At 52.4% G+C, this 22018-nt stretch overlaps 1 protein-coding gene across 7 annotated transcripts in view; it reads right to left on the minus strand.

The window, feature by feature from the left end:
• specc1 (sperm antigen with calponin homology and coiled-coil domains 1) overlaps nucleotides 1-22018 on the minus strand; it is a 59620-nt gene that overhangs the window by 32530 nt on the left and 5072 nt on the right. For 4 of the 7 annotated variants that reach the window (XM_047020004.1, XM_047020009.1, XM_047020006.1 and 1 more), the window contains 2 exons: nucleotides 14223-14399; nucleotides 13666-13801 (listed from right to left, as the gene is read on the minus strand). In XM_047020004.1, the coding sequence (XP_046875960.1) occupies nucleotides 13666-13801; nucleotides 14223-14375 (289 nt within the window). In that variant the 5' untranslated portion in view covers nucleotides 14376-14399. Of the gene's footprint in view, nucleotides 1-5485; nucleotides 5759-13665; nucleotides 13802-14222; nucleotides 14400-17854; nucleotides 17954-18695; nucleotides 19138-22018 lie in introns of those variants that run through there. The other 3 variants (XM_047020007.1, XM_047020008.1, XM_047020010.1) reach the window with 3 other exon arrangements.

Here is a 22018-nt window from a genome sequence, read left to right on the forward strand (position 1 = left end):
AGCACTCCCCACCTCCATTGTGTGCGTGAGGGAAAAAAAACTGCCATACTGTGGATCCAAGGCCTTCTGGCTAGTCCATTGTCAGCAGGTGATACATCAATCACACTGATCCACTGCTGAGAGGGTGAACCTACCTCTGTTGTTTTAAAGGAACTGTAGTTCGCGGGTCTGTAGCTGTTGAAATGCTACGCCGTGCAAACAGTATTCGGAGCCCAGTTAGCCCACTATCTGTTCAAAATGTAAACCGAAAAACAGCATGCTGTAAAGTATTGATGGGAAAAAGAAGCAATTCCACAGTGTGGCTTCTGAGAGAATAAATGTAGTAATCGGTCATGTGCATGGGGATGGTAATGCTGCAGTCGTAGCTTCGTTTGGTGATCAACCAGGCTTTGATGACACCAATTCTCTTCAAAGGCTGCAGTTACAGTTCAGGACAGCGGTCCACAAATCTCTCGTGTTTCCCATGGTGGGGTTTATTCGAGAAGGGGCTAAAAGGTGAGAGCATTGGCTCCACCAAAGATGTACATCAGATGACCCTGTTTACAAATCAAACACTCCATTAGCAGGCCTGACTAGATCAAACCAGCAGAAGGAACCGGTTCAAAGGAAATGAAGGGAGCACATGGACCCATGAGAACTCTGGTTTCATCTGGTTTCAAAGCATAAGCTTCGCCAACCTTCTCTACATCGTTTCTACATTAGTCTAATGATTCAATAAATACTGTAAGCTACTGCACGATTTAGGAGAGGGCAGGACTGGGAGAGAATCTTTCCTGGAAACGGCCGTCAAAAGGATAAGAGATAATATATTTGTGGGAGGATTAGGTTGAGAATGGGAGATTTTACCAGCCAGGATTTAAAAGGTTTGAGGAGGGCAACACACACACACACACACACACACACACACAACTGCAATTGAAAGCAGAACAGAACAAATTGTTCAGTAACTTTAGCATTGCAATATGTTGTGTATTTGATGGCATGACCTTCATTGTTGGAACAAGCCACTTCCATCCAAACTGAGATTTATGTATCCACTGGTAGATGAAATCCAGGGCTGGTACGTGACCTTGCATTAAGCTCCTGTGCTTGGATTAGGGCACGTCACACACACGGGCTTGTGGGAGGAGATGTCAGAGCCTGCAGCCAGGGACTGTTCTGGAGAGCCCACAGATAAAAACAAGTGCGACGTGTGTGCACAACGTTAAAGGTGTCATCGACGGAGTCTGACTTCATTGTCTTTGTGTTGGCCTGACGCGCACGTCTGCTGTTCAGCGTGACCGTGCACGCTTTGATGTCTGCGTGTGTCAATATAGACCCGCAAAACAGGGACATTTACGCACAGGACACACCTCGCTTTGTCAACAGAGGACGTTTGGAAAACAAGCGGGTGTGTTGACAGTGCCGGCTGTTCCCTGCTGTTTCCTGAGGGCCGGTCCCCACTGTGCTCTCCTCTGCTCCGAGCACCGCTGAGGCGGCACATTCCTCCTGTCATTCTTTAGCTTGCATCAGAATGCTTTAACGAAAGGGCTGGCCATGAACTCTGGGTTGTGCAGTTACGCAGGGAGGGGGAACTGAGAGACGGGTGGTCTTGGGCTTCTTCGGAATCCCTCGCCCCAATCAGGGGCCGGTGCAGCGTCGCCTGCGAGACAGACAAGACAGACGCTCTCGAGCCTAGCTCGCTCCAAAGGACTCCCTCCCAGGGCTGGGGGGGGGACGACGTGAGAGACGATGGCGGAGCCTGACGGAGCGGGCCCGGCTGTCTTGTCTGTCAGGGTCAGCGGGCGAGTCTGCTGACGGGGACACACGCGCAGAGGGGAGCTGGTTGCAGAGTCTGCACACGGCATCACACACCGGGGCGAGGAGGCACCTGCCTTGACAGGTACACACACACACAATCAGGGCAGCTCGCACGTCGCCTGGCAAAAACACACCTGTGTGACCAGACACATCAACAGCACACTACGGGGAGGGGGGGGAAACATCTGTGATGCAAATAGTATCACTCAAGCAGGGAAGGGGGGCGGAGGAGGGAGGCTATTTAACAGAAAAAGGATTCTCAGTGGATATAAAAGAATTCCTCAGCGAAAACTCAAAAAAAAAAAAAAAACTGAGTGTGTATGAGAGTGTGATCCGTTTGGGTTAGGCGGCGCTGTGACTTGAGAGATCTCTTCCTGTGAGCCCGCGGTGTGTCCTGAGGTGAACCGGTGCTCCCCGCCCTCCCCGGCGTCCCGTGCCCCAAGACTGTGAGCACAGAAAAACAAACAGGCCCTGTTGTTCCAAGGGACCACCACTGTTATCGTTGCGTTGGTATCACACACAAAAAACCCCCACGGCACTATCGAGCCCCCTCCTGCTTTTCCCAAGCCTCTGGCAGCTTCTCCCGGCATTACCACTACCTCCAGACATCTCCACTACGCTGGGGGAGAAACCGCAGAACCGTGCAGCGCGCTATCCTTTTTTGAGCATAAGAAAGGCTCTGGTCATCCCTCCCTCCCTCCCTCCGTCCTCCTCGCTTCACCACGGCCCAGAGGTTTTTATCCTGCCCCTCTCGCCTCCGGAGTGCACACTCTGACTGAGGGGAGGCCGGTCTGAAAACAGGCCCCAGCAGGAGTCCATATTTCCCTGATAAGGTCATGGTCAGAGTGTCTGTTGCTGGCGCTGGGCACCGGGCCACTAGTCCAGCGAGGCGGTAGGGGGAGAGCGGCGCAGGCCTCCCTATCTTAGCCCCAGGCCGCGATCGCCTCCTCGTCCTTCCACTTTGAGATAGCGCTGTTTTTCAAATCGCTGACAGTCCCCCCCCGATGTTTCCCTCCCGTCGGTTTCCGTGCCTACCCCTCCACTGGGTTGTTCTAATCTCCAGGCCTGACACCATCTCTGACTTAACACAGATGGCCCCACAGGCGATGCTTCGCTGCCTAATAGGACTGTCAGACTCGCACGAATCCCAGTGGTGGTGAAAACGATGTGGGGCGGCCACAGTCGAGAGAGACTGGATCTCTGCGTCTCTCGAGGTCAGAGGACAACGCGGTGAAAGGCGAACGATCAATTCATGAACTGATTCACGAACGAACGATCGATTCTCATTGAATCTTTGGAAGTTACAACTCTAGGATGGAGCAGTGGACCTCCGATATTCATAATAGCCTGATTAATAAATGTTCCAGTAGAGGGTAGAGATCTTCATGGGGTCTAACAGAGTCTGACTATGGAGGGCGGAGAAAGCAACCCTTCCTGGACAGGAGAGGGGGAGATGGATGACACAAATTGGCTGTTCTGAAGGCCCATCCACTAAACAGCGAGGAACCTAAGGAGCCCTAACGAGGAGGGGTGGCTAATTAAAAGACATCCTACAACGAGTCTAACGATCTCCCGTGATTGCTGACACGAACCGCTGGAACCGGAACATTCATCACACGCCGTTTTTCCCTGTTCCCAGCCTTCGTTCGAGGCTTCTGTTCCAGACAGTGCACTCCGCTTCTACTGAGCCAGTGACTGTTGGGGCTGGTGATGGCGTGGGGCTTCCTGTGTGCAGTGTAGGTGATGAGTGATGCTCCACAGGTGGGCTGGGGAAGTTTGACCTCCCAGGAACCGGAGCAGCAGCCATTGCTGGATGTCAGGGCAGGGTGACGGGGAGAAAATAGCCAGACCTGGGGGGGGGGGGGTGGGATACCTCCCAGCTGTCCTAAGGAGGGGGAGTCATCTGAGGAGCTTTTGGAAGACACCTCACTGCGTGTGTGTGTGTGCATGCGTGTGTGTGTGAGCGAGGGGGTCAGTTTACGCAATGGCATATGATTCACAGTTGGTCTGGACACAGGGAGAGAATCCTCGTTCGACCCAAATTTGGTCGGTAGTGAAAACCAGTAGTGCAAGCCATGACGTGAAATTAACTTAATTGTACCTCGGCAAAATACAGTTGACTCAATGGCTTGACGGTGTACAGATCTGTCTGTGTTCTGCCGACTTTACGAGACCTGTTGGAGAGGAGGGTTGAATGTGTGACTGGAAAAGGGAGCTGATCTTCCCATGCATGTGGCAGCTCCCTCCTGTAACCTCCCAATGCTAGCGTGCTGCGCTATCTCCCAACACACACGCTACCGCTACCAAATGACATGGCTTAACACCCGCCAGCTGATAAACGCTGTGTAGTGTGTGTGTGTGTGTACTGAGAGCCCAGGAACACTGGCTGCCTGCCTGGCTCTGCACTACGCCCCAGCACAATGAGTAACATTGGGATTCCACTGCCCACATTAGCCATAAACAAGAGCACTCTCAATGGACTGGAAAGGGATTCATATCCATGGATCGTACAGAACAGATACACGAGTCAAAAGGCATGGCTCATGTCGTCCACATACCTGGCCAAACACACACAAACACACCAGGAGAGAAGCGTCCACTGAGGACAGCAGCAGATTTGGGGAGAAGAAGACATTGGCACTTGCTCTTAGCGTGCCAAGTCGGCTGAGCTGAATTTAAAAGAGACTTTGAAATGGAAATGTGCATCGCCGTCTTTCCTCGGGGTACAGAGAGGGTGTGAGAGATACCATCTCCTCCCCTGCCTCCTCTGAGAGAGAGAGAGAGAGAGAGAGAGAGAGAGAGAGAGAGAGAGAGAGAGTAAACTGCTTTGAAATCAACCACAGTCAACATTTTTCATTTCCGGACACCCTCCGCAAACACAAACGGGAGTTGCATACACACACACACATTACACAAAGAATCATTCCGTTTAAAGAATGGAGCCAATGAGGGAGGAATGCTCCTCGTACCTACAGTAAAGATTTCTCACCATCATGTGCTCTCATGTATACAACTGCAGGGGCATGTTAGTTAGATCTAGCACCGCCAGCACAACGTCTGCCTCCCGCAATATGTCCAACAATCAATCATTTAAATGGGATTCTCCGACATGCCATGAGATCGTTCATAACTAGGCTATTTGGCAACACCGGCTTTGCCTCCCACATCAATGGGGTACAAAGACAGCGAGCCAGTGAGGGAAGCGGAGAGAAAGAGAGCTACCAAAATACAGAGAGAGACAGTGAGACAGAGAGATAAAGAAATACAGAGAGAGACAGTGAGACAGGGAAATAAAGAAACACAGAGAGAGAGAGACAGAAAGATAAAGAAACAGAGAGAGGGAGAGAGAGAGACAGAGAGATAAAGAAACAGAGAGAGGGAGAGAGAGAGACAGAGAGATAAAGAAACAGAGAGAGGGAGAGAGAGAGACAGAGAGATAAAGAAACAGAGAGAGGGAGAGAGAGAGACAGAGAGATAAAGAAGTACAGAGTCCGAGAGAGAGAGAGAGAGAGAGACAGTGAGAGACGGAGAGAAATACAGAGAGACAGTGACATAAAGAGAGAGATAAAAAAAAATAGAGAGAGAGAGAGAGAGCAACAGAGAGAGGGGGAGATAGCGAGAGGAGACTCCGGTCAGAAGACACGTTCAGTGATGGAGAGCCCCGACACGCGGCACGGTAGCACACCTGACTCTCCCGGCTCCTCGACTCTCCCCGTCTGGTTCCCCATGGTGGTGCGGTCCGCTGCTCGAACGGTCCACACCGGGACGGACTAATCCAACAACCACGACCACAGAGGGGGGTGAGGGTGGGAGTGGGGGGGGGGGAGGGGGGGAGTCTGGCTCAGCTCAGGACCCGGGAACACGGTCTCCTGTCCTGCACGGCACTATCCCACACAGATCCACCGGCAAGAACAGCAAAAGCAAGGAATGAAAAAACCCTTGTTCCCTCCTTTTTCTTCTTTTCTTCTCTCCAGCCTTTCTTGTGGCTGTGTAGAGGCAGGCTGTGTGTGTGCGTGTGTATCTTTTCCACTGCCCGGTGTATGTATGTGTGTGTGTGTGTGTGTGTGTGTGCTGCCGAGGTCCTGCAGGCTGGTGACAGTGACACACTGGCAGACAGGCAGCACCGTGTGGGCTTCATTAGCCCAGTGACGGCTGGAATCAGCTCAGAAGAGGCGTGGCTTGCCCGGCCGTCGACACACACAGACGCACGCACGCACTCAGAAACACACCCTGCCCCTCCTCCCCCTGCTCCTCCTCTCTGCCTGACAGCGCGCTGTTGACTCTCCCAGAGTCGGTTCACTCCCGCCGCTGACATTGGAGCAGAGACGAACTGCTGCTTTTAGCAGGGGGTAGAGAGAGAGAGAGAGAGAGAGAGAGAGAGAGAGAGAGAGAGAGAGAGAGAGAGAGAGAGAGAGAGAGAGAGAGAGAGAGAGAGAGAGAGAGAGAGGAGAGGGCTGAGGGGAGGAGAGAAGGGAGGGAGGGCTGAGGGGAGGTTAAGAAGGCAGGAAAGAGGAGGAGGAAAGAGTCTATTTGTCTTCTTGGCGGAGCCTGACAGGCGAGCTCTTTTCTTCCTTTGCATGTGAACTCCCCTGACCTCGTCCGTCGGAGGCAAGGCTGGACGATTGGCCGGAGCTCTGGCAAACCAAACCTCAGGCTTCCAAACACACACACACACACACGTGCACGCACGCAGCCCAACCCGCGTTTTCATAGCAGGGGTCTGTATTATGGAGAGCTGGGGGGGGGGGAAGTGTGTGTGTGTGTTTGTGGAGGGGGGGGTGACGTGGGGGCCCCCCAGGCTGCTTCTGCCAGTCTCCCTGCAGCGTGCTCAGCAGGGGGGAGGGAGGGTGAGGAGGGGAGAGGGTCTGTAAGAGAGGGAGGGTGTGGGAGGGGAGGAGGAGTAGGAGGAAGGGGGGGGGGGGGGGTGTCAGGGAAGGAGAAGGGAGAGGAGAAGGGAGAGGGGAAGACGGGCTGTTTTTTTCCCCAGCCTCCCTCATTTACAATGTATGTATGTGTGCGTGAAATATTCATGATGATAAAAGCTACAGAGGGGAAACTGAGGTTGGGGCTGAACTTGATGTGTCATCTTTGGTTGGTTTGGTTTTCAGTGAGCAGTGTGATCAGAGAACATTGCTCCCTTTGTATCAGCCTTCCTCTCCCACTGTTTCTCCATACATGTGTGTGTGCAGTTGTGTGTGTGTGTGTAATGTTTACCCCTCTCTCCCCTCCTAACAGCGTTCTTACAGATCCACAAACTTCAGCTGTAGGATGCTGTGTGGAGCTTTTGGATATATCTCATAAAAGTTGCGTGCGTGAGATGGGAAATAAACTGAAAAGCAATTTCGCCTCCTTCCTCCTCTCTCACAGCTTCCATCCTCCATCTCCTCCTCTAAGCCCCCTCCCTCCCCTCCCCTCCCTCCCTCCCTCCCTCCCTCCCTCCCTCCCTCCCTCCCTCCCTCCCTCCCTCCCTCCCTCCCTCCCTCCCTCCCTCCCTCCCTCCCTCCCTACCTACCTACCTCCCTACCTACCTACCCACCCACCCTCCCTCCCTCCCTCCCTCCCTCCCTCCCCTCCCCTCCCAGACCTCCCTCCCTCCCGTGCCTTGGCCGCTCCTCGTGTTCTCCACTGATCCCGGTCTTCTGTTGGTGCTCATGCCTGCAGAACCACCCTCAGTAAACAAACACAGCTCTAATCCAGCTAAGAATGTTCTCCTCGCCACGGGGTACCCATCCCAAGAGCCTCTCAGAAGGTCTGGCTGGGGGCCCCCCCAGATTCCTGGGGGAATCCTTTGAGTCTCAGAAGTTCCTATAGCGTAGATAGACGCACAGTGTTGTTCTGTATGGTTTTAGAACTTCTGGACTCGCACCCATGTCTATGTGGAGGAGGGGAAGAGAACCTGCTCGTCTTGTGTGTGTGTGTGTCTGTTTGTGTTCCCGTCAGACTGTACGTGTCTGTCATGGTAGAGTGCTTATAGAGGCTGTGGAGCCCCAGAGGGGCCGAGGTGTGTCTGATTCATTCATGTGAGAGGGGGCCCTGCAAAGGACACCCAGACCGGGGCCCCCCTGAGGGCCACATGTCCCCCTAACCCGCCACCACCACCACCACCCCCAGCCCTCCACCCCCAGACATCCCTGCCCCCCGTCTGAGCACGTCCACAACCGACCGCGAACCCCAACCCGCTCTTGGATGAAAAAGCCTCCGCGCCCCCCTCCTCCTCCGCTCATCCTCCTCTCCGTCTTCTTCTCTCCGTCTTCTTCTCTCCGTCTTCTCTCCTTGATCCCCCACCCCCCCATCCCTCACCGAGACAGCCCACACACACACACACATACTTGCATCATTTATCATCCCACGCCGACGCCTGTGAGGAGCTTGCACCGGAAAAGCGGATGGCCCGCTCGGATTACCCAGCCAGAACGGGCCGTGTTGGAGGGACGGGGGGAGAGAGATGGATGCAGGGGAGAGGAGAGCGTGGCGCTCTATCTGGAGGAGCGGCAGCAGCCCATATGGAGGACCACCTGAGGGGGGGCTCTGCTCCATCAGTCACCGGACCCCCCCCCCCCCCCCCCCCCCTTAACCCCACAGCCCAGACCGCTGGGGGTTAAGTATGGGGGAATTTGAACCCCCCCCAAAAATGACACAGCAAAAAAGTGAAAGCTCTATTTCACAAACCTAGCAGCAGAAGTAGACCGTTTGAGAGAGAGGGGAGTGAGGCGGGAGAAAGAGAGCAAAAGGGAAAGGGAGGGGGGAGAGAGAGAGAGAGTGCTGCTGTTGAGAAACTGCTCGCCGTCAGCACCATCATTAACTCCCAGTCCTTATTTACCGCCAGTGAAATATCTCTCGGCCGGGTCTTAATGACATGGAGATGAGTGCAGAGCTCTGGCGTGGGGTGACGTGTTGGAAGTTCTCCTGCACCCTGCCTGGTGCTGGTGACTCAGGCTGAACCTCCCTGGCTGTCCTCCTCCCTCCCAGGACCAGGACAAGTCAGGCCTGCCAGCCTGGAGGGTGGCAAGCCCTCACCAGTCACCCCCATGTCACCTCAAGACAGCCACAGCCCTAACGCTTGTGGTCGAACTATTGAAAGGGAATCAACAGGCTTTACAGATATGGCTCGTCCCTTCAAGGACAGAGAGCAACGCAACAACGTGCGACAGCCGGATTGAACAGGACTGGGACATCTCACCATCTGTTAGCCTGCCTCGGTTTGAAGAGAGGCCCGATACTGAATCAAAGCAGGTACAGAATAAGGAAATGGACTGTGTGGTATGGAGCTATGCCCAGCACATATCCCAGCGCGAGTCCAGGGCTGGGCAGGGGGGTTATTTATAGACGGGCTCTGTCCTCTCTACCCGTACTCCACTGGGGATCTTCTCCAGCAAAAGCTGCCGTTTAAATATTGATGAAGCGCTTTAAATAAGTCATGGGGGCGTTAACCCCTTGTCTGGCGGCACAGCGTGGGGGATGTAGCCTGGTTTAGCGCTCGCGGCGCGGCGGATAGGAGAGGGACTCCGTTACCCAGACACACCGGGGTCGTGGCGTTAGCGCGGCCCCCGCAGGATGGCTGGGCCTGGGTCCGGCTGTGGAGCGGAGGACTTGATGCAGCAGGGCGCTGTGTGGGTTCGGAGGACCTGTCTCTGTCTCTCTCTCTCTCTCTGCAGCAGTAATCAGTGTAAGTGCTGGGAGGGACCAGGGGAGGGGAATGGGGGTCTGGCTGTGGGACAGGCCGGCTGCAGGGACGCTGGGGGCAGGGGGGGGGTGGGTAAGAGTGGAGGCCTGGTCTCTGGGGGTTAGGCCCCGCTCTGGACAAAAAGGCACTCACTTCACTAAATAAGCCAACGAGTTCAGGTGTCATCCTTTGAGGACGTGACAGCTTTTAGCTCGTCATCCTCGAACAGACAGACTGGAGGCGCAGGCTGGTCTCTCTCAATACGGAATCCAGAAGGAAATTCAATATGGTTGTTCAAAATTGAGGGACATCAACTTCAAAGAAGACAGAAATTTGCATCCACACAACAATGAAGAAATAGCGCTGCTAGGTTTGCGTCGTTCGCATTTGACGGCGAGTCTGCGTGCCTGTGAGTGTCGTTGGCCCTGCATCAGTCGGGTGTCTCTTCAAGTGACAATGAGCTGAAAGGAGCGTTAACAAACAAAGTTGACGGATTCGACAGCCGACATAATGACTTAACGAGGCACACCTTCCCAGTTACGTAATCCCTTCTGACAAAAGCTTAACCAGCCCCTTCAGAGAGAGGGAGAACACGTTGACAGAGAAACCCTGGGAGCTGTGCTTATCTTCCTCCACAGCCCTCGGTACGTACGCTATGACAGCACAATCTCTCATCTCGACAGGCGGGCGTGTTGAGAGCATTAGAGTCTGAGAGCTTTTTTTGTTGTTGTCAGATTTCCCTCCTAAGTATTAAAAGTAACCCCTCCCCTTTTCCATCGTCAACCCCTGCCTGGACAGCTCTAACTCTGCATATCACATCCCAACATCCCGACGGCAAAATACCACAGAGGGCCCCCGGGTCACCGTCTAATCGGTATTCAAATACACCGTCTCCCTGGAGTGCTATCTCTGAGGGAACAGGAGGCGGGTCCCCGGCGTTTCAGACGGCAGCTCCCCTCCGCAGCTCCCCTCCCCAGCACACACGGCGGACTGGCCCTCCCGCTCCAACATGTGGGACGGGAGGCCTGGGCTGGTGACGCCCCATGAGGACCAGTCGGACCAGTCCGGTCCACTGTCGACTGCACCTTCCTCAGCCTCGGGGGCCACTGGCCTGTGTGTGTGTGTGTGTGTGTGTGTGTGTGTGTGAGAGAAAGTGTATGTGAGAGTGTGTGTGTGTGTGTGTGAGAGAGAGTGTATGTCAGAGAGTGTATGTGTGTGTGTGTGTCTGTGCTCCTAGGAGGCCCATGCTGAGTCACCGAGCAGATACTGTCAAGCTGTATTAGGAGTGAGGTTTCTGCACAGACTAACACGGTAGGATGCAGTAGAAAAGTAAACTCCCAACTTAATTATTGAGTTGTTGAGGTCTGGGAAAAACAAAATGAAAATGCTGCTTCCCCTCTTCGGTGGGCTCATAAACGATTCAGTTTGGATCCCAGAGGTTGAAAACAAATATTCCATCTGTCTCTGTCTAATGATTCTGCTACTGCAGTGGTAAACACACTGTGTTCTTATGTGTTTTTTTTTTTCATGGTTTACAATCGCTGGTATACAGCGTGAAAATCACAGCCAGCTTATTAACCCTTTGATTGTGCATCTCTGCCAATGGGAAAAGAGGGTGCCGGCTGTGCCAAAACAGAAGAAAAGGCCGACTCGGTGCCAACCTACACCGATACAGACCCGGTGTTTTGGCAACCAAGTCGTTATCTAGCACTTAACACACGCCCGCCTTGTTGTCTAGCAGTAGAATAGTCCGGACCCAGCCTCCTTCTGGAGTAATAGAACCATCATGCATGACACATTGGCAAGAATCGCGTTTCTGTCCCGAGGAGTGAAAAGTACTTGAAAACTCATTCACAACCCCCCCCCCCCTCCCCCTCCCCCAACACACCCGATACATTTAAAGCCAATCAGGGGGCTTAATTGTGTCGGATCTTGAGAAGGTTCTTCACAACCACACTCGGTTCTGCCGCTCCACTGGAACCCCCCCCGGGGCCTCTTTGTCTCATGGAAATCAATTAGTCTTGCTCCTATACAACAGCCCTAAAGAGAGACGTGAATTAGCAATCTACCCAAAACACAACCCCCCCCCCTCCAAACACTGTGGGCTTCAGTCAACACACACCGTTAGCACGGGGGATCTTCCAAGGGATGCTCTGAGGTGCACGGTTGCTGCATACAGATCTATACCGCGTGTGGTTCTCCAGTTCATGTGGAGGAGGTAGGGAGGTGGTTTGTGGTAGCTGACACAGCAGTTCGGTGGATTCTAGATAGCAATCTATATTCCATCTATAACCTACTTATTCATACACACACACACACAACAGCACCTACATGCACACACACACACACACACAAACCCACCACTAATTAAAAATAGCAGGTCTAAATATACGCAAGTCTTGAAAAACCACCAGGGGTAAAAAGCGGCAAAAGTCCTTGATCGTGTAATTCCAGAGATTGAGGAGGAGTGCTATTAAAACTCCTAAAAGCGCGTAATGTCATTATCTCAGGCAATAAGCGTGCCCTGATGGAACGCTATGCTCTTTCCCCACGGCTGGTACGGGGGGCGGGGGGGTGGGGGGGGGCGTAGAGGCAGTAAAACAAGTCTCCTTGCTGGTCTGCACAGTCACCTGAGGTCAAAACAGGAGCTGTGCTTTCGAACCAGCTAAAAGGGTGCTCAGCTCCACCCCGGCTCCGGTATTCCCACACAATGCCAGGCCCGTAAAAAGCCCAACATTCCTCCGTGATGCGAGACGAAATATGCCTCCCGTCATTGGGTTATGCCCAGCCACACCCACGCGTGGAGGGCGCACACTTGTTTCCCCGTCGAAGGGAATCAGCACGCTCCCTCACACAACACAGACAAGCCCTGAGTCATCGCACGGATCCTCCCAGCTAAGAGGGACGAGTCACATCGAAAAAGCCTTTGTCCACTCCAATTGTGTACTCTTAATTGTTGGTTTTTCCCAATCTTTAAATACCTCACCCTTAAGTCTAATTCAAACAAGCTGCTTATGCAGCAGCTCTCAAGCTTATTCTGTTATTCTAAGAGGACCTCCTGGATCAAATAAATGATTGACTAAACGTTGAAACGCGGAAACAAGCTGAGTTATTGTGCGCGATGGACTTCAGAGGGGCGAGCCGAGGGATCTATGAAGGATGGGTGTGTTCTCCAAGGGGTGAGCGTTTGGTGGAGCTCCTGTCACTGGGACAGAGTAATGTGCTGAGGGCGCTGTGGAGGTTTGCACTCAGTCGAGCACAAGGACTGGGTGTTCTCGAGCTCCATAGACATCATGTTCACCCACAGCTGAACCCTCCAAGCTTTGAATGCTGAATACCAACAAGACACACACACACACACGCACACACCGAAACATATAAATGAACACAAAGAGCTCAGCTCTCTCAAGATAAGAATGAGGATCATTCTTCACCCTCCCATAGACCTCGCTGGAAAACAAATGTCATATTTTCCGTGTCGTGACAAAGAAAAATGGCCACGGTTCAGAGAAATGACCCCGGGATTTCAGAGGATAGCTTGATTGGGTCCACTCTGCCAGGATCTGGACTCCTTAGAAGTCTTGGACTGTCTAACAGCCACCCGCACATCTTAGTAGTCCAGCCAAACAGGGAACAGACTCAGTTTAACATCAAGAGGACAGAGACCGAGGCAAAGATCGAGCGGCATCCACCCTCGACGTGAACCGTTTGGATTTGAATGATGAGCTGTGGCCCCCTAGTGGTCATTGGTGGGAAGTAAGTACAACTTAAGTTTCAGCTCTGTTGGAAATGAAAGATGAGGATCTCGAACAAAAAATCACGAGAAAAAAATGAATTCTGGCCATCATTTTGCAAACGTCAATACATGATGGCGGTTCCACCACACTGACACACTCAGCTTGTAGATAACCAACAATAACATTCGCAAGGAAGCACGGAACAGTCAGAATAATATTGACGTTTGGCTGTCCAGTCATACTGTGTGGGAAGGACCGGGCGCTCAAATTCAGGTAGACTGTTATTTCTGTGGGAAGCAGGCCTGTAAAAGGGAAGTGCTCTTTTTGTGTGGGTATGTGCGTGTGTGTGTGTACATGTGGCTGTGTGCAGAGCTGCACACATCAGTTGGTTTGTCTTGTGACTGGCGTGCGTGTGTGTGTGTAACTAGCCTGTGTTCCAGGGGGCACTGTGAGCGAGAAGCCTACCTGAGAAGCCCCGAGGCCGGGCCTCCGCCAGGTCAGAGATGGCTCCGGTGGTCACCGTCTTCCTCATCCTGGAGCCCGACGCCATCGCTCCCGCAGCAGGCTTGGCCAAGGCATCGTCACTGCTGGCTCTCTTCAGCTGCAGCACACACACACACACAGGTTTAGGGAAGGGAATACATTAACATTTCCCCCAAACTCATCATGCAGCCTATCAATATGATTGAGTGTGAAGCACACAGGATTAGACATCCCTCCAGGAGAGACAAATAGAGATCCAGTCCTGCTGTCAGTCAGTGGTGCTCTAGGCTAGAACATTCCACCGAGGTCAGGCAGGCCGCAGGTGGCCCGCAGATTAACTGGAGAATTGAGTTTTCCAATCATCCGTGGACATGAAAGACGAGTGACCCTCTCACACAAATGAGAGAGGTATCCTATCTCTCTCTCTTCCCAACAAACCACTTCAACGTGCCGTCATTCCTAAGGGTGATGGAAGACTGTGAGCTAAGAGTGTGTGTACAATGTGTGCGTGTGTGTTGTGTGCGGTTGCAGCTGCTCACCCTGCTCTGGCGCAGGTCCGAGGCCAGGGTGTTGGAGGATCTGGAGGTCTTCATGGCGAAGGCGGGGGCGGAGGGGGCGGCCGAGGCCTGCTTGGCCCGCTCCTGGAGGCTCGGCTTGGGCAGCCCCGCCTTGGCGCTGCCCCCTTTCAGCATGGCTCTCTGTCTGCTACCTGCAGCCTGGCACAGGAGGGAGAGAAAGGGGACGTGAATACCCACGGCCAATCAGAATGAGGATCGTCCAAGACGATGGACCATGATGTGGATTCTCAAAAGAGTACATTTAGTTATTTACATTTAGTTATTTAGCAGAGTAGGAACTGAGACAAGCCAGGCTACACTTAGATGAATGGCTGAATAAGGCATGTGTGTGTGTGTGTGTGTGTGTGTACTGCGGAGGAACGAGTCAGCTCAGGGTGTGGGAGGAGGATAAGGGGATGATGGTGGGCCTGCCTGGCGAGGATACGGCCCGGCAGTCGTCTCTCAGGCTGGCTGAGGTAGGCCAGCTTCCTGTCAGACAGAGGGGCAAACACACTGCCCTATCACATCTCCTCCACACTACCGGGACCAGGAGACCGAAATGTGAACACAACACCCCGGCATTTATGAGCTGCAGACACTTTTTTTACGATATTTTTTTTGGCCTGTTCTGACTGCAAGTCAAAGGAAGACAGGAAACGTATAGAAGAGGGAGATGTGAAGACATGCAGGAAATGACCCAGGCTGGAATCCAACCCTGAAATGTTACCGCTGCTACTCTATAGCCTGCTTAGTACGGAGCATGTTACTGGTAAACAATAGGAAATGGCGACACAAAGGGAATAGTGAATATGACAGAACGGGGAACATATTAGTGCCACAAACATTTACTGTACCTGGTGGTACAATGGGTTAAATCACAATCAAACACGAGACTCAGATCCTCCACAATGGTGCATTGTCTGTCAGGGTGTGAGTGCAGGAGGAGGACCCAAAAGCAGGGAGAGGCAGGCTCACTAAACAAAACCAAAGCATATTTCTTCAACCAAACTAGGAACGAGCAGGGTAGGATCACACAGAGAGAGAGTCACCAACACAGACCGAGACGAGGAGCAGACCTACACAGCAGCAGGCCACAACTACACACAGATGACCTCAAACAAGCACTCAAAACCTGGACAGACACTTGACCAGACCCGGGGGCAGACGGAATCCCAGACCACGCAGGGACAGGGCAGAGCCCAAACATGCACTTAGGCTGGGGCACGGCCACGGGCGTGACAGTGTCAAGGACAATGGTGGATTCCTTAGGAGGAGGGGCATGTCCTGGGGAGAGGAGAGACTTCGAGAAAGTGAGAGAGCTAATGGAGATGGCCTTCTTCAGTAAGAGGGGTCAGTTGAGGGCAAACATCATGTCCTCTCCCTGCCCTCCCACGCTATCACACTCCTCTCTCTCTTCCTCACTGGCAACGCTGGGATCCAAATGATGATGACTCTCGCAGCACTTCCCTTACGGCGGGCCCCTCGGGGCAGCGCTGTGCAGCGGATAGCGTTGCACCAATGTCATATCAAACCTGCCAAAGGGCATCGGTTCGAAGTTTCACATGAACCGCTCTCCTTGTCGCCCATCTCTCATGCACGCAGCAGGTTACCTTCTAGCAGATTGACAAGGCTCTGCAGAAGCAGGCATTGTATTTATAGCCTACTGCTTCACCTCCAGGGGAGCAATGACAGACAGTAAGCATGAGTTCAACAAGGCTGGCTCACGACCAACACCAGCCAAATCTCACACGCTCGCAGGACCGGAGGCTGCAGGACAGAACATCCTGAAGCTGTTTCAGAGCTCCCAGTGCTACGTTTTACACTGGACTGTAATTAGAGAAACCTCGCGGGTCCTTACGGCCTTATCTGATTGGAGAGCACAGAGTGAACTCTGTTTGGGTGTGTGTTTGAGTGAGTGTGCGTGCTGGTGTTTCAGTATTTGCGTGTGTTTGTGTACTGGAGGTGTGTTTGTGTATCCCTGTGTGTGTGTGTGTGTGTGTGTGAGTGTCATATGATGCGAGGCCCTTCCTCTCATGGCGAGATTGTGTGAATGCCATCCATCCTGCCTGGCCCAGTCTGCCAGGCAGCTCTAGTACCACAGCCAAGGGGCCCGACACAGGAGGACCAAGAGCAGCTTTCCACCCGAGTCTGGACGTACCACGAGGTACTGCTCATTGGGAAATAGCCGAGTCGAGTTGTGAAATAACAGAAATTGAGGAAGAGGGTGGGGAACTGACGCAGTGTCTCCTTTTAACCTTGGTTCTATTTCTTTCCAATACAGACCCGACAGAAAGGCCAACGAGTGACTCACTTCACACGGCCTATATTCTGCTGAGATGGTCCTTCTCGGCGCTATGGCAGCCTGTGCGCTGAGCTGTCTGGCTCGGACTCTGCACTGCAGAAGACAAACTAGAGTCGTCTGGTTCACCTTCGTGAGTCAATGGTCCTCGACCGAACGTGGTTATGTAAAGACGACCTCTTAAAGATCTGCTGTAGGGAGAAGGGCAGTTCTTCAAGAGTCAGGACTGTGTCCCACATACACTACAATGACCTAATTAGAAACCCAAATGTCTCAGAGAGGAGAGAGAGAGAGAGAGAGAGAGAGAGAGAGAGAGAGAGAGAGAGAGAGAAATGTGAAAAATAGCTTGAATGTCAAATCCCTGCATTTCTAGCAGCCTAGTAGTCACAAGCCCAGGCTTTATGATAAATGGAATCCTGATGGCAATGATGAACGCATGGTTTTAACAGCTCTTTTTGATTTCAGTCGAAAACAATACCAACTAAAACAGACCCCTCTGGGGGATCATGGGTGCCAGCCCAAATGGATTGTGGGCAAGCTATATATGGACTTTTTGTCTACATTATGTTCAAATGAAAAAGTAGCTGATTCCTAGCTTCAGTCCCACAGAGCCACAGCCCTAACTGTTGGGTTGCTCACGTCCTGAATTACATTCTTTGAGCAGCCGAAAAAATGAATGTTAGGGCTTCCCTTACAAGAGGAAACCCTCAAAGTATTTGGCATTAGACATGGGAGCAAGGCTGCAGGAGACTGATAAGGACTGCTCGCAACGAACATTTGTTATCCCTCTGAGATTGAGATGTAAATTCACTCATCTGCTTTGTATGACAGAAAACAGACGGACAGTTTCAGTCATGCTAAAACCTGCAGGCCTACTGGATCCCATACGCAACACACACTGTAGTTACCCAGCTACCCCGCATACACGACACCCTGGCTAACTGATAGACTGCAGTGAACACTAATAAAGGAACTATCTGACATCACACTGAAACTAGGTTAACACAGGGGGCAGGCAATGGGTTGGATAGTTAAAATGTAACCAGGCATAGCGCTTGTGTGTGTGTGTGTGTGTGCGTGTAGCTGAGGGAGCAGATGGGGATATGGCGGGCTCCCATCATCAGCAGCAGAGCGTGGCAGGGACACCTCACACTCTCACTCTCTCTCCACATAAGAGCATCACCGACAGCAGAGAGCCTCTCTCATCAAAGTCTCTCTCAGACCAGCCACTACCACGACTGACAAGCCTCTCTCAGACAACCCCCCCACCGGCCCCCCTCCCCTCCCCCTTCCGCCACATGATGAGCTCGCTCACCCCAACTTCCTGTGTTTTTCCAGGAAGAAACACGTGCTCCCCGCCACCTACGCAAGCCTTCGCTCCTCCCGAGCCCTCCGGCGCCCGCTCCCGTCAGAGACACGACTGACGCTGCCACACGCGGCCGCACGCGGCTGCACGCTCTCTTCCGAGCGCACAGGGACCCCCGCCGGGGAGATGCCAGCTGAGACCCGACAGACTGAAGCACGTGAGAGCGACGCGGGCTTCCTGATGCCGCCTGCAGACCCCGCACTGTAGCCATGCTCCTCCTTCTGTCAAACCTGCTACTACTATCATGTATTCAAAGTGAGAAGCTAACATCTGAGATCTCATTCATCGAGCATCCCCTTCCTCCCTCCAGAGGAGAGCAGAACCGGGCGTCCTCTCTCCTCCTGCCCCGGCCCCCCCCGTTTGGCAGCTGTCTGGAGAGGGAGGATGTTGGGGTTGAATATCACGGCGCTTCATCACATCCTCTCGAGTGTCCCGCGTGGCCCAGCCCCGGGACGCAGGCCTGGGTCCCACAGGCTTTAAATAACCCCTCGGCCTACACACGGAGAGAGGGACTGCTCTACTCCACTGAGGACAAACACGGCATGTGACGTTGTCAAACAGCGCTCTGTTAGAACAGATGGGCCAGAGACCAGGCCAGCCAGCCCACATGGTCCACGTCTCAAGTTAGACCCACACAGAGAGCGTTTGAACGCCGACGCTTGTCGTCACAGACTCGAGGGCATGCCTCTGTAAGGTCGGACGGAGACTCAAACACGGGTCGAAATCACTGGAGGAGAGATATCAGATCAGGAGAGAGTAGGAAGGTTAGTCTTGTAAAAGGAGTACTTACAGTGAAAGAAAAAACCAGCACCAAAAAAAAAAACTGGTCTTGAGTATCCTCACAGGTGTTTAGGAATCATGTGACTTGGTCCCAGTCTGAGTTTCAGTGCCTGCCACTGCTCTGAGTGATACACACCCTCACACACTAACACAACACACACACAGGAGAATCCTACTTGAGTGTGCTGGGACTAAGGTTGAAGAGTAGCGGTAGCCTTCCTCAGCACTGCCTTTCTGAGAATGAAAGAGAGGAGCGAGAGAGAGAGAGAGAGAGAGAGAGAGAGAGAGAGAGAGTGAGAGAGAGCGAGAGAGAGGGAGAGAGAGGGATAGAGCAACGATCAGGAGTAGCAGCTGCCTCTAGTGCTCTACACAGTGCTCAGGACACGGAAGCACTGCAGGCTGCCTGCCCCTGTGCTGCAAGTGGATGTGCCTCTCTCTCACTCTCTCTCTTTCTCTCTCTTTCACACACACACTCAGTACAGAGAGGAGAGAGTCTAGCCACGAGGAAGTTCCTTCTCCACTCTGATTTTCCCTCTTCCCCCCCCCTCCCCTCGCCTCAAGTGCAGTCGCCTGGATGGTAAGAGAATGAGAAGAGCTGTGTTTTATGAAATGTACTTTCCATTAGGGAAATGCTCACGAGCTATTTGTTTCACAGTTGCATCTGCATCATGAGTCTTCCCTCTTTCCCCCTATGCCACTGGCTTGTCATTTGATTCACCTTGAATCATGACTGTGTAGCTGAGGGCAAGATGACACAATTACCCTATTGTACACCGGCATTACAGTAGTTTAGAGAGCTCATTGCTTCACTTCAGACCTATTTGTATGTATATATGTGCGGTTATTCACAATAATACACTCTAGGCTACAACCTGAAAAAAGATTCTGAATTCCAAGTTGTTGGAGGGCAGTCGGACCATCGGTCTCCTGAACCAACATAGAAGCGCAAAAAACAAAGTTGGTCTTTGTCTCCGGGCCTCTTCAACGAGCAGAGGCGCAGTGCTGTGGTTGTGGCGGGGGTCTACATTTTATACATTTTCCAACTGTTCTAATTTGGATCCGTCAGCCTCCGGCATGCCAGAGCCAGAGGAGCGTGTGGGTAGTGGGAGAACGCTGTTTTCTGGTTCAGGGTGAAACAGGCTTTGGTTTGTGGTGTGTGGTGCGAGGGGAACTCTGACCAACCACACCCCTGCACCATACAAAAGTCTGTTTCCAAGGCTCTGCGAAGGGCTGAGAAATGTCTCTGAATGCTTTACAGGCACCACATCCTGTTTGACACCCCACATAGAGATGTGGAGCCCGATTAGGCCCGAACGGCCTGCCTTCCGCTTCACCACAGCCTTTTCACCGACAACACTCTGAGGAGAGTTGAACAACGGCCGTTTGAGCAAAACAATATCAGTCCTGTCCAGCGCTTTCAATGTCATTGTCAAGATTTTTCAGCCAGCGAGAACAGACTGACAGCAAAGCCTCTGCTGAATTAATTGGGGACGTAGCCGGGCCTAGCATCAGTCGGGCTCCATTCCACCGATAACATTACCGCAGGACACCAGCACCCTAGCGTGTCACGGTCAAAAACGGCTAGTTTCAATCCTTATCGGATCAGCATCTCCATGTTGGTGAATGTGAACTTCCGAGTGTGAAGGTTTACACCCTCGTTTTATGACACGTCCCCTTAACACAAACTAGACACATAAATACAACCCAGGAAGTGTGAGAGTGCTTGGGCAGGAGACTAAATAATGCAAGAAGGAGGCGTGGATGTGTGGCCGGCGGCCGCTTTGTTCCCGAAGAGGCCACCTGTCTCAGTGGGATACGTGACAGCACCAGCCTGTGTGGAGTGGATCCGCTCGATAGCTCACTCCTTAGAGACAGAAACTCCTTAGAGACAGAAACACGAGAGGCAGTCAGACGGAGCCTCCGAATACAGACAGGCGTCTCTACGACCCTGCACGCTTCCCCACGCTGTCTTCATCCTCACTCCTCCACTCTCTACTTCTCTCCATCTCTCCAGACGAAAATAATACAAAATAAAATAAACACTGACTCAGATTCCCCACACGTCTAACGGAGAGAAATACAGCCAATCATATTCTCCTGGAGACAAGAGAACCGCTGTTGCTGTGAGCCTCTATTTGTCACTCCTGAGCAACACAATCGTTTTGAAACAAAGATGGAGGAGGATATTCTTTAGATCAGAAGACAAACGTGACTGGTATGAAAACCGGTATGGTTGCCTGTTCACCAGGCAACGGTAACTCCTGAGGACAACAATGAATGGACAGTACGTGGCCAGATCCGGATCCTCCAAAGATTAAATAATCAAAACAACACAACGCTACACAACAGAGGGAGGGGACCCGAGTCGCTGTCGTCATCGTGGACTTGTCCGCTAAACAAAGGCGGTGAAGAGGACTGAAGCGTAATAGATTCCTATTGATTGTGTGGTAAAGAGGCCCAGAGTCAGACTGGCTCCCACACAGGAAAAACCCCATCAGCTCCTGAGATAAACACTCCATGGAAGCACTTGAGGCTCTGGCAGTCAGAGCCAGGGGCGTCCATAAATGTAACACTAAAAGCTAACCTGAATCTCCACAGGGGGATTCTCTCACTACAGCCAGGGCTAGCCCTCAGCTGAGCAATGTACCAGCGTGTGGGTGTGTGTGTGGGTGTGTGTGGACTGCTGAGACATCACCACAAACACAGTGAGCATCAGAGAAACATCTGGACATTAGCCAGTCAGTCAGAGGGCCAGATCAGACCACACTGCGTTATATCAAATTCCTGTCAGAAGCAGCACTTTATGTGCATAAGACTTTCATTAGGCTTACAGTCGGTCTGTGTGTGCACGTGTGTGTGTGTGTGTGTGTGGGTCCACGTCAGCAGCTCTTGAGCATCTGTGGAGCACCTGGAAGGGTTAGCCAGTGTGCCAAGTGCTGGGCTTCAGACGGTCTCTGAGAGATTCAGGAAGTGTATAGTTCGAGTCATGCTGTGAGCCAGTCTCTGCTCTCTCCCTATGCCCCCCTTTACCCAGGGGGGATTGGGAACAGAGTTTAACATGGATTCATATTTAGTCAAAGCAGTAGTATCAAGGGTCAGCCCCAGGGACAGTTCCCTTGTGGTCCAGCCCGTATCCCTCCCTGAGTGAAAGATATTGATTATAGTGCTTTCAAACAATATCATCGTATCACATACCAGACTATTAGACTAAATATCATATATCAATCGTTAGACTAAAGCTATGTCGTGTGTGTTTCATTCTGAAACAGAGACGTGTACTGAAGGGCTGACTAGAGGGAGACTGTCACATGAAGGAACAGGAACAGAACAAGC

Source organism: Hypomesus transpacificus, chromosome 5 (genome assembly GCF_021917145.1).
Source record: "Hypomesus transpacificus isolate Combined female chromosome 5, fHypTra1, whole genome shotgun sequence".
NCBI classification, from domain to species: Eukaryota; Metazoa; Chordata; class Actinopteri; order Osmeriformes; family Osmeridae; genus Hypomesus; species Hypomesus transpacificus.